The sequence below is a fragment of the Elephantulus edwardii genome, unplaced genomic scaffold (assembly GCF_000299155.1).
Source record: "Elephantulus edwardii isolate Elephantulus edwardi_28Jun2011 unplaced genomic scaffold, EleEdw1.0 scaffold00048, whole genome shotgun sequence".
Classification (NCBI taxonomy): Eukaryota; Metazoa; Chordata; class Mammalia; order Macroscelidea; family Macroscelididae; genus Elephantulus; species Elephantulus edwardii.
In genome coordinates this window covers 15,968,713-15,981,213 of record NW_006399798.1, presented here as the reverse complement: position 1 = coordinate 15,981,213, position 12,501 = coordinate 15,968,713, and the positions used below count along the sequence as shown (strand labels likewise).

The window sequence follows — 12,501 nt, the reverse complement described above, 5'->3', positions numbered from 1 at the left end:
GGGTGGGGTGGATGGGAATGAAACCCTGAAGCAGTGTCTTCAGTTCAGACAAAGTGCTGGAGTGGGGAAGAGCCGGGCCTGCTTTCATCCCAGGGCCCCCAGGACTCCTTTCAGGGGGGCTGCGGAATGAAGGGCAGCGACAGGCGTCGGGAGGCAGACTGCTACTTTTTAAGATGAGGAAATGAATGTATCTTGCTCTCCCGGCGTTTATTGGCAATAAATCACATTAATAACCACCTAGGTGATGCAGCTTGGTCACCTGTTTGCTTGTTTCCTTATTTTGGCTGCTGCTCACCCACAGTTGCCCCTTTTCTTGCCCAGAAGGTCAGCCTCCTGGTGCCAAACACCTGTCAGAGGATAGCCCTCCGTGCACACGAGCGGCCTGTGAGAGGGACACATGAGAGGCCACTTTCCCTCTGACCAGCAGAATCCTCCAGGCATTTAAGTGCTGTTGGTGTGGCCTGCTTTTTCTGAGGCAGAAGCTTCCAGAAGCAGATAGGGAAACCCAGCAACACCACAGTCCCCGCCTGTACCTCACACCCAGGCCCACAAAGGGCCTCCTCATGTGGGCCTCAGTCTCTTCAGGTGGAGGGAAGCAGCCTCCGGACAGCACAAAGGCTGAAGCACCAGTTGGCTGCAGGATCTTGTCCTCAGAATCACTAGTTTTCAACAAGACGAAGAGAAGAGAAGAGAAGAGAAGAGAAGAGAAGAGAAGAGGAGAGGAGAGGAGAGGAGAGGAGAGGAGAATTAGATGATAGATAGATAGATAGATAGATAGATAGATAGATAGATAGATATAGAAAAAGAGACTGAGAGAGAAAGGGTGGCAGAGGGTGAACTTCACTTTTCTGAGTTCTGGTTCAAAGACCCACAGGTTCAAATTCAGCTGACAAGAGTCCAGGGGTCTCCCTTGCACCCTGTAAAGCCAAACTTCCGGTGGCCCAGCTCCCAGGCTGGTAATCCGTCCCCACCCCCAACCCTGTTCTTTTGGCAAGATTTGCTTCCAAGAGGAGAGAATGGCTCAATTTTGTTTTCCTGGTTGGCCAAGGCTGGGCAGCCTCAGAAACGCTCCCGGTGCCTCCTGGCAGGTGCTAGAGCCCCGAGGGGTAAAACACTCTCTGTGGGGTCAAGTCACCCTCAGCTTCTGTCACAGGCCCCTCTCCAGTCTCAGCCAGCGCGATGCCATGTAGGGATCAGGGAGGATTGGGTTTGGCTTCAGTTCACTGTCTGTGATCTTCGGGGGCAGCTGAGCCCCAGGTTTGAGGCCACAGCCACCCTGGGAAGAGGCCGGCGTGAGAAAGGGTGGGCGGCTCACACTCACACGGGGGTGGTCCTCCGGTTCAGCATGCTGATGTGGAAGCCTTCCTTCAGGTCCTGCTGCAGAAAGTCGTGCACCTGCAGGAAGTTGGCCTCCTGGTCGGGGCTGTAGCTGGCCGCCGTGGTCACCTTGAGGGGCTCCCTGGTCAGCGTGTACATGGACAGCTCGCCCATGGGGATGGCCCCCGCGATCTTCAGGCCCACGGGCGAGGCGTCCCTGGAGGGCGAGGCCTCGGTGGAGCGTGAGCTGGACCTCGAGCGCCTTCGCCTGTAGCGGTAACTGGGCATCCGGGCGTAGGGCGAGGACGAGGAGGCCTTGAGGAACTCCCGTTTGGTCTTAAACCTCAGCTCCTTATTTTTCTCAATGTAAATGTTCACCGCCAGGACGCCCACCGTCTCGGCCACAATGAAAGACAGGGCTCCAAAGTAGAAGGACCAGCCGTAGTTGTAGTGGTTTTTCTTGTCTTCGTCTCTCTTGTCACTTGGGTCGCCTGTGTTACTGGAAATGTAGACAATGATGCCGATGATGTTACTGAGGCCTGGGGTGGGGGCGGGGAAAGGAGAAAGGCACAGGTTAGAGCTGCAGAGGTCAAGGCCCACTGATGAAGTAGAGAGGTTAGATCTGCAGCTGGAGGAAGAGGGGTTGGAGGGTAGACCCACCCCTGGGGGCAGAGGGACAAACCGCAGTCCCTGCACTGGGGGGCCGAGAGGGCCACAAGTTAGAGTCATTGCTGGGGGAAGAGGAACAGAGGTGAGAGACCCACTGCTGGGTTAGAGCCTTAGGTCAGACCAACCTCTGGGAACAGAGAGGCAGAGGTTAGACCCACAGCTGGACCCAACTGATGGGGGCAGGAGGTCGAGGAGTAGCCGTGGCCTTCCTCTCCCAGATAATTATTTCTTTATTCTGGTTTTTAGTTTTCCTTTCAATGAATGAATTCTGACTGAGTTACCATAGAGCAAAATTCAAGTGACATAGCTAACACAATCTCCTGGTCCCTGGTCCCTCCCTGCAGGTGGCCACGGCTCCCGTTCCATTTAATACCCTCTCTCCCCCTCCCACCCTCTCTTTCCCCCTTCCTCCCTCCCTCCTTCCCCCCCCCCATACATGTAAACACATTTTTCTCTGGGTTTCGTTACACGATGCTCCTTAGTCCCTCACTCTTTCCCCGCGCTGCACCCCTGAGAGATGGTTGTGTGTCCTGGATCGGGACGTGAAGAGCCACCTCTCTCTGTCTGATCGCACATGCCTCCCACCATCCACTACTCATGGAATCACATCCTCCTTAACAACCTACCCTAGTGCTTACCAAGGTGGCCTGGTGAAGTGGTTAAGTACGCAGCAGCTAACTGAATGGAGGGTGGCTTGAACTCCCCACCTCTGAGGGAGGAAGATGTGACCGTCTGATTTGATTTACAGCCCCCTTTTGTCTTGCAAGGCCCTTATAAACCAGAACTGACTTGATGGCAAAGGGGAGCCCCTCACTCTGTGAACATGGTCCAATTTGGAAAAAGGGTCTTTAAAGATAGAAGTCGGTGTGAGGCCATCCTTGGGGTGAGTGATCTTAAACTGTCATGACTACGTCCTCACCAGAGGAATGGCGGAAGAATGGCCTGGACTCTGTGACACTGGGCAGGTCACCTGTGGCCTGGCACCCAGCACCCAGGAGAGGCTGGGTTAACAGGTGGGGTGGAATTCTTCTTTCCCTCCCTGAGAAAACACAAACTCCAGGACAGCATTCACGTGTCACGGCAGGACTTTCTCACCCTAGGTTCACGCCATGAGCTACCTAGCTCATTAGAGGGGATGGGCTGTGGGGAGACAGGAGAGAGGATGGGATGTGTCCTTAGCCACTGAGCTCTGCTCTGGGCTGAAGTGAAGGGACAGAGAGAAAGAGGAGGCGGTGGCGGTGGGGACCTGCTCAGGGGGCAGTTCCTGCTTCTTCACAGGAGACCAGGAGCAGGGGCTGCTGGTGACATGAGCCCAGGCTCCTTCCCACACGCAGCACACACGTACACACACCCCTCTTCGGACACACGCAGCACACATACCTCTCCTCAGACACACTCAGCACACACGTACACACATCTCTCCTCAGACACACACAGCACACACACCTCCTCTCAGACACACGCAGTACACACCCCTCCTCAGACACACGCAGCACACACATACACACACCCCTCCTCAGACACACAGCACACACGTACACACGTACACACACCACTCCTCAGACACATGCAGCACACACCCACAGACCCCTCTTCAGATACACACAGCACACACGTACACCCCCCCTCCTCAGACACACGCAGCACACACCTCTCCTCAACCACAGGCAGCACACACATACACACACCTCTCCTCAGACACACGCAGCACACATGTACACACAATGTTCCTCAGACACACGCAGCACACACGTACACACACCTCTCCTCACACACACAGCACACACGTACACACAGTGTTCCTCAGACACATACAGTACATACCACTCCATAGACACTCTCCCCACGTACATATACAGCACTCCTCAGACACTGTGTGTGTGTGACTAATGTCACATATTTCTGTGTCATTTGTATATTGTGTGTGCATCTGAGGAGAAGGGGTGTGTACCTGTCTTGTGTTTGTATCTGAAAAGTGTTACGTGTATCCATGTGGTCTGTATGTCTGAAGGTCAGGGTACATACTACATATATACACACATGCCACTTCTCATACACACACCCTGCAATCTACACACACCACTCCTCAAACACACTACACATATACACACATACCACGCCTCAGACAGGTACCCACACCTGCACACACACACCCCACTCCTCAGATAGACACACAACACAGGCATACATAAAGCACTCCTCAGATGCACGGCTTTCTCCACATATGCACAAACATACCACATTACACACACACACACACACACACACACACACACACACACACCCCACACACATCCCCCCCACACCCCTTGAGCACATATTGTGAGGGAGGGAAAAAAACCCAACAAAAACTTGAAAGTGGGAACAGAGAAAGAACAAAACTTGGGACCAAGAGTCAGACTCCCTGACTCAGAATAAATTTTTTTTCTGCCTGTCCAATTTCTTTGAATTTTACTTCTATGATGTGAACAAAGGTCATCTCCTTCTCTATGAGACTCTAAGAGAACGAGATGGGACAGTGACAGTGTGATTCATAGAAGCTTTCACGGGCCAGTCTCCATGCAAGGCCCCTCCCTCATCCTCAGCAAAGGAGGAACAGGCCCCGCCATGACTGGTGTCATTGCTCCTACAGGTACTGTCCCACCACTGGAGGATGAGCAGGCCCACGTGTCTGAGGTCATGTGTCTGGCCAGAGGGGAGCAAGGCCTGGGCTGGTGTGCAGACCAGCCTCCTCAGGACGGTACTGGCCACCACAAAAGACAAAAAGAGACCTTGGAAGCAAAACCTGTTAGGATGGGACGTGAACTGCAATAAGAGCTGAGGAAATAACTGCTGAGCTTTTGGATACTTTTCACACTTATTTCCTGGAAAGGGGCCTAAGAAGCAAGAGTCCCTGTTGTACTTTGATCTAAAGGCCGTTCATGCTGCTGGAAACTTCAGCATGTTTCTTGCTGAGACTTCTGAAGTTAGAGAAGAACTTTACTTCAGCCAAAGCTCGGTGCTGCATCAGACTATGTACTGGCCGGCCCCTCAACAGCTGTGAGCCCCTGACTGGCCTAGATTTTCCCTGAGTCTACAACCGTAAGGTACCCAATTCATTCGTCTCTGCGGACAAAGAATGAATAATCAGGCCTGCAGGGCAGGTCCCTGCGTAGCATAAAGAGTTAGTACTCAACTAGTAACCAAAAGGTTGGTGGTTTGACTCCACCAGTCACGGCCTAGGAAACTTTATGGGACAGTTCTAACTCCGTCACACAGGGTTGCCAAGAGTCAGAAATAAATCAGCAGCAAAGAATTTGGCTTTTGTTCCTGAAGACATGTGATGTTTTCAAGAGGAGCCACAGTGGCACAGTGCTTGCGTGCTATCCTGCTAACCGCAAGGCTGGAAGTTCAAAGCTGTCCAGAGGAAGATGTGGCAGCCAGCTTTGGCAAGGATCACAGCCTGGGAAAACCTGTGAGGCAGTTCCCCTCTGTCCTGCGGGTCACTGTGAGCTCGGGCAGACTCAACGCCACAGCGATTTGGTTTTGATTTTGACTTTTAGTGACTCCAGTACAAGGACTGTGTCTGGAACTGGGAACGTCTGTCCTGCACCGTCTTGGCCTGCCTTTACTGGGCCACACCTCTGAGTGTAGACCTCACGTGGCCCAGTCCCTCAGCACTTCGCTGACTCCCCCACTCCATCAGACTCTGCTGTTAGGGGGTGAGGAGCACCTAATGCTCCTTGAGGCACTGGGCACTCCTGGATGCTTCAACTTCACTGAAACCATCTAGCGGCTGTGGATCAGCCCTGACTTACAGTGACTACTCATGTGTCAGTGGAGTCATGCTCCATGGGCTTTGTGGTGGTGTCATCTTTTTGTTTTTTTTTAAATACATTTTGGGGAGACTCACACTATACACACACACACACACACACACACACACATATACATATATATACACACATATATGTATGTATGTATGTATATGTATGTATATATATACATATATACACATATACATACATATATATGAAAAATACATGAAAAAAAGTCATAAACCATCTCAGTAATCTCTCTATATAAAATTGAGTGGCATTGATCCACTGTTTACACTCTTTAAGTTGTGCAAACATTCTTACAACCTTCTCCAAACAGTCCCACGCATCACTGACTTGAACTCACTGCTCTCCAAGGTTCTCACCTTTCATGTTGTTCTTGTCAATTTGTTCTCACAGAAAATTCTTTAAAAGAGCATAATGCTCAAGACAGATATACTTTATTAAGAAAAACTTTCTTTCTTGATAAAAAGAAGATCCAGGGCTCGCTAGCTCTGGTTTAAAATGTAAAGATTAACTTGGGGCAGTAGTTTCAGGGGTTCATCTAGCCTCCCTGGCTCAGGCAGGTCTGAATTCTCGGATACTCTGAAATTCTGTTCTGCGTTCTCCCCACCTTTTGACCAGGGTCCTGCTATACAACAATGATTAAAGGTTCTATGGGGTTTTCAGGCTGATTTTTTTTTAGAGTGGATTATGGACTCCACTTTGTCTCGGCGGACTCAAACCTCCAACCTTTGGGTGAGTAGTTAAAGGTGCTAACCAGTCGTACTTTCTAGAGACTCCTCGAGCTAATTACGCATGGTGGTCTTACAGGGATGTGTGTTCTGGCTTTGGGGACCACACAGACAGCACACTGCCCCGTGTCTCCAGTTTGGACACCCAGAGGGGACAGCCAGAGCGAGCAGGCTCACCTGCAACCACAAAGAGGATGCCGGCACTGAGGACGATGTTGTTCTTGCGGCTGTAGATTCTCCCCGCACCGATGCAGAGGCCCCCGAGCAGGAGGAGGATGGTGCTGAGGATGGGGAAGACGCTGGAGGCGCGCACGATGCCTGGGTCGGACAAGAGACAGAGACAAAGGACAGTGAGGCCAACTGCCCACCTGGGCCAGGAAGGGCCATCCTCTGGAGCCTGCAGCTCATGGCCCTTCCCTTGGATTTTAAACTTCCCATGAGGACCCAAAGATAGTTGGAGGGGTAGGATCTGGTGATGGGGTAGAAAAAGCCGGAGGCCAGGCAAGTGGCTTTCAGGCCTGCCGTTTTCCAAGGGGAGGAGCCACGTCGGCCCATAACTGTCTACATCTTTGCACATTTCTCTTAGGCTCCTCTTGGGTGTGGGCTGTCCTTCCATGCCAGGAGGGAGGAGAGAACCCCATGAGCACCAGTGAGGCCATATGACAGACATGAGAATCCTGGACTGTATCACATTCACACAAGCCCTTTTGTGGGCACAGTCCCCGTGAAGCTTCTGGAAGCTGGCAAGGGGTATTCTCGAGAGGAAGTCCCAATCAGTGGTTGTGAGCACAGACTTTGGCATCAGATGATTCTGGATGTGGGTCCCTTTTCCATCACGTGCTGGCTATGTTACCTTATTCACGGCACATCACCTCTCTATGACTGGGTTTCCTCATCTGAGAAATGGGTTCATAAGGGTACCTTGGGTCCATTGGTAGCTACTTCTCACATTCGGGTTTATATATATAAGACAGTTAGCACAGGGCTTGGCCATAGGTACAGGCTTCTTAAGTGACCACCTTCTGCGGCATCAGTATTACCATCATCTCTTTATCTTGGGGCAGATGGGGAGACAGCTGAGCAGAGTGGGATACCCGTTAACCAAGGAGTCCAACAGACCTAGATTTACACCCTAGTTCTGCCATTTGCCAGGTGAGTGATCTGGAACAGGTAACTCCCAGTACCACCTTGCTTCTTGTATAACCTGGGGATATTAAGTAGGGGGTTGAATGACATGTTCTCAAAATATATGTGCAAGTCTTAACCCTGGTATCGTACTTGGAAGAAGGGTCTTGGGAGATGCAGTCAAGAAGTGACCCACCAGATGAACCCCAAACTCGATGGTAAGTGTCCTTAGAAGAGAAAAGCAGAGGAAGCCTCAAGACAGGCAGAAGAGGAAATAACACAGATGAAAGAGGAGAAGGTGATGTGTGTGAGGACAGAGTCCGAGATCAGAGTGATGCTACCACCAGCTAAGGAATGCCAGAATCCTCCACGAGCTGGGAGATGAGGGGAGATTGACCCCTGGAGTTTCTGGAGGGTCCCTGCTGGTCCCTATTTCCAGATTTCTAGCCTTCACAGCTGTGAGAGAATCAATTTCTGTTGCTTCACGTCACCAAGTGTGTTGTGATTTATTATGACCCCTTGTTTCTAGCTGCCATCAAGGCAGCTCAACTCATGATGGACGTCTTAGTTGTCACAGTTTAGGAGGCGAGATGTTAGAATTCCAGGCGTGAAACAGAGTGAAAGGCTTTCTCTTTGTGTGTCACCTAGTTCTAGGAGGTTCTCAGTGGAGGGACCCCAGGCCCAAAGGAAGTATTTTGCTCCCAGCTATTCTTTCTTAGTGGTACTGAGGTCCCTATTTCTCTGTTTGCCTCCCTCTCCTTTTATCTCTTGTAAGACAAGAGGTCTTGCATGCCACACTCCAGGGAAACTCCTCTTCCATTGATCAGGCCTATAACCTGAATAAGGGAGCTGCATCCTATCCTAACCGCCTTACCACCAATCAACTGCTGATAGTAGAGGCTTAAGGTATGTGAGTTCCCCTTCCTTTAGCATCTGGGGTTGGGAAGGAGGGTTGGAGGGAAAGAAAAGGGACATGAGAGAAAGCCAGAGCTTGGCTTCCTCCACATGCCTGTGGTCACCTGATCCTGTCCCCTAACCTCCAGGGACATGCAAGGACCCCAGACAGGGACTGAGAGTTGGGTGAGCCAGCAGGCGCCAACGCCCTCAGGCAGCTGAGCTGAGCTGGTTTGGGGTCTTTCAGCCTCTGAAGGCAGTGTTTGTCTCTTTTTAGCCAGCGTCCCAGTGTGTGCCCCTTGCTTCACAGAAAGGAGATTGTTCGGGGCATTAAATGAAGCTCTTCTCTCCAATCCCTCCTCCTCCTTGAGGGATGAAGTTGCCTGTGTGTGTCTGAATGAGCCTGGGCTGTGCTACCCAGAAAAGCCAGGTCAGATGCCTTGATGCTCTTTTCTGCAGACAGGAGGGAGGCACCAGCCCCACAGGGCACAGTCCAGAGAGTCTGATTCTTCTAAGGTCACTGAGGACCTGGCCTGGCTCAGTGCCTCCACACGACCCAGGCAGCCATGAGAGCACCTCTCCCTTCCCACAAGGATTCTTTTTTGTGTTCCAGATATGCAAATGCTGGCTGGGGTAGTCATGGACAACGGGCACTGCACAGAGCACACAGCTAGAGAATCAGTAGGTGCTGCCATCAAGCCTATGTCCTGCCCCTGAATCAGGCCCTGGTGAGGGCCTGTGTCTGCCTGAAGGACAGGCAACTCCTTCTAAGTCTCTTGGAGACATCCCATGGACTCACAGTAGCTCCAACATCAGCCCCTGTAGAAACATAATCCAACGGCCTGTAGTGTAGAGGATGGAAAGAGCACCAGGCTCAGGTATGGTGGATGAAACCTCTTGGGAAGAGACAGCAAGCAGGATTTGAGGCAATGATCCTTTGAGTCCTGAGCCTCACAAGGACCTGTCCCGTTTGGACATGGACTTTCAAGTCAGCAGGAACCTTGGCAAAAGGCCCTGCTATGAGTATAACATAACTCAGGCCTAAAAGTCTCTGGAAGGCTCCAGCATGCAGAGCTGTGAGGTTGATTTCATTCACAAGTTGTGAGGATATGGGACACACAGCCTGGGACCTGTGGGTCTTTATTCCATGCCCAGGCACAGAATCATGGAAACTTCTGGTCCCTTTTCTGACACACCTGCTCTCCAGGAGAGCATTTGTCCCCCTAGAATATGTGTCTACTTGGTTAGGTCATGATTCTCAGTATTGTGCTCCACTTGTGATCAGACGTAATCACCTTCCAACTTGTGATGTAATGTAAACCTCTACTTGTGGTTAATGAGGCAGGATTAAACTAGTTTAGCCCACTTAGTTACAGAGTCGATGCTGCAGGACAGAGTCAAACTGCTCCTATGGTTTCCGTGCCTGTAAATCTTTATGGAAGCAGATTTTCACCTCATCTTTTCCCTACAGAACAGCTGGTGGGTTTGAACCATTGATCTTTCAGTTACCAGCTGAATGCCCTAACCATAGTACTCAACTCCTGGAGGCAGGACTAGGTCATATTCAAGAGCCTATGTTATGAGTCAGGATTGGGCTGTAACATCCTTACTTAAGTAACTATACTCAGGTCATAGTCTTGATCTGATGTAAGTGCGGTGGGGAAAGGGCTGGGGCATCACCTTTTATCTGATAAGGGATAGGAAGAGAGAAACACACAGAGGGAGGGACCTGACAGAGAATAGCCAGGAGGGAAGTGTGTCTTTTGGATTTGGGGTCCTTGTGCTGAGAACCTGCAAGACCCAGGGGAAGACAGAAGTCAAGACACAGATAGATTCTCACAGAATGCCAGGTTCATAGGTATTGAAAGGACACAAGGATATTTTTCCAAATCTGACAGACAGAGCGTACACCTTCCCCTAGAGCTGGTTCCTGAATTAAGACTCCCCGACTCGTTAGTTGTGAGAAAACAGATTTGTTAAAGCCATTCAGTTGCGGCTTTTCTGTTACAGCAGGACTAGATAGCTAAGATAGTTTCTTTGTTCACATGTATATCCCAAGTGCCTTTTATCTTTGGGGCTTGGTCTACAGTACATTTTTGATGACATGTCCAAAGTATGTGGATGAAGCAAAGTAAGGGAACAATTCTGATTTTTCAGCACAGCAAAGATTCTGCTTCTAGATGTGGCTTGCATCTGTCTCTTTCCTAACCTCACAGCCTCTTCCTATAGAACAATAACCTCTTTTCAAATTCATAATCTCTGACAGATTTATTTGTGCTTACAGATTAGTAAGTAAATACACACAAATAAATCTGTGCTAACCTTGCTTACAAAAAGAGCTCAGAGAATGCAGCCTTCAATAGGGATTCTATCGGAACATCAAGAAAAGAAAAATCCTAACAACTGGACCAATTGGCAACAACACGATAGATGGAATAAAGATTGAAGTTGTCAGTGATTTTATTTTACTTAGATCCACACTTAACACCCATGGTAGCAGCAGGCAAGAAATCAAAAGATGAGTTGTGTTGGGGAAATCTGCTTTCAAAGGCCTCTTTAAAGGGCTACAAAGCAAGGACGTCAGTTTAAAAATGTACTTGATCCAAGCTGGGGCATTTTTTATCGCTTTATATGCATGTGAAAGTTGGATAATGAAGAAAGGAGATTCAAGAAGATATGCCTTTGAATTGCGGGGTTGACGAAAAGTATTGAATATACATGGACTGTTAGAAGAATAAATAAATCTGTCATGAAGGAAGTATAATCAGGGGACTCCTTCAAGGCAAGGAACTTGAGGTTCCATACTTTGGGATAGGAAGAGCCAGTCTTTAGAAATGGATATCATGATGGGAAAGATGGAGGGGGGCAGCAAATTACCCTCAATTAGAGTGATTAACAATGGGCCTGAGCATGGCGGTGAGAATGGTACAGGATAAGCCAAGGTTTGGATCTGTTGTTCATAGAAATAACAATGAGTCGTAATGGACTTGATGACACCTAATAGCAACCACCTTGCTGCGTTGGGTAACCTGTTCCAGGTATGAAGTGTATTAACCAGGACTTGAACCTGGGTCTCCTTCCTGGTAAGCAAGAATTCTACCAGTGAATCACCAATACCAGAGGATTCACCAACACCACTGACCACAAACTCTGGGAGTTCAAATGGAAAATGGAGAGGAATTGCCCCCAAGGGTCCAGGGATTTCTTCCTCACAGACCCAGAGCTGGTCATGAAGCAAATCTCTAGAACTTGACCAATCCCCTGATGTTTGGGAAAGGAAAGGGAAGATTCCAAGCGAGGATTACTTTTCCGTTGAGATCTCTCATCGTGCTGCTCACCAACACAGATACCTTTGAAGGCCAAGCGTGCCAACCTGAATGCTTCACTCATGCACTAGTCTAAGCTAGCGGAATTCCTTGTGTTGTGCAGTGTGTATAACCTGCACAACCATTTGTGACAGCTCTGGTTCTCAGTGGGCCCCCAGGAAGCAGAAAGAGGAGGAGGGGAAGGGAAGGGAGGTGAAGGGCCGTGAGAGGAGGCAGTGTTCTGGCCAAGTGATTGCAGGTTCTCTGCCTGGTGGACCTGCCTGATAAAGGTTCCATGAGAACCTCATGCTGTTTCGAGATGACTCAGAATCAGAAGCCTTTCTCTTAGAATAACTGATCCATGCGCAGATGCAGAGTGATTGTGCCCCCTCCGAGGGCGCTGGTATCGATTCTCCACAAATGAAGCCAAGCTCATGCCCTGGGGTGCTGCAGTGAGCCGCTCGGCAGGTGTCCTGGCTAATGCGGAAGGAGAATGACTCCGAAATGCCACTGTTTTTTCCGTTTCCAGGCTCAGCTCCAAATGCAGCTCCATCTCCCCATCCCCCACCAGGAGAGGGAAGTAGATTCAAGGCATCCGGGCTGGGTCTCAGGACACACTGGGCTGGGCTGGGTCTCAGG

The 12,501-nt window shown here is 50.1% G+C and overlaps 1 protein-coding gene across 1 annotated transcript in view; it reads right to left on the bottom strand.

Annotated features, from left to right (window-relative positions):
• Positions 1-1,317: 1,317 nt before the first annotated feature.
• CACNG4 (calcium channel, voltage-dependent, gamma subunit 4) overlaps positions 1,318-12,501 on the bottom strand; it is a 74,554-nt gene continuing 63,370 nt past the window's right edge. Inside the window, exons 3-4 of the mRNA XM_006886265.1 lie at positions 6,716-6,856; positions 1,318-1,856 (exon numbers count right to left, since the gene is read on the bottom strand). Coding sequence (XP_006886327.1) covers positions 1,318-1,856; positions 6,716-6,856 — 680 coding nt within the window. The remainder of the gene's footprint in view (positions 1,857-6,715; positions 6,857-12,501) is intronic.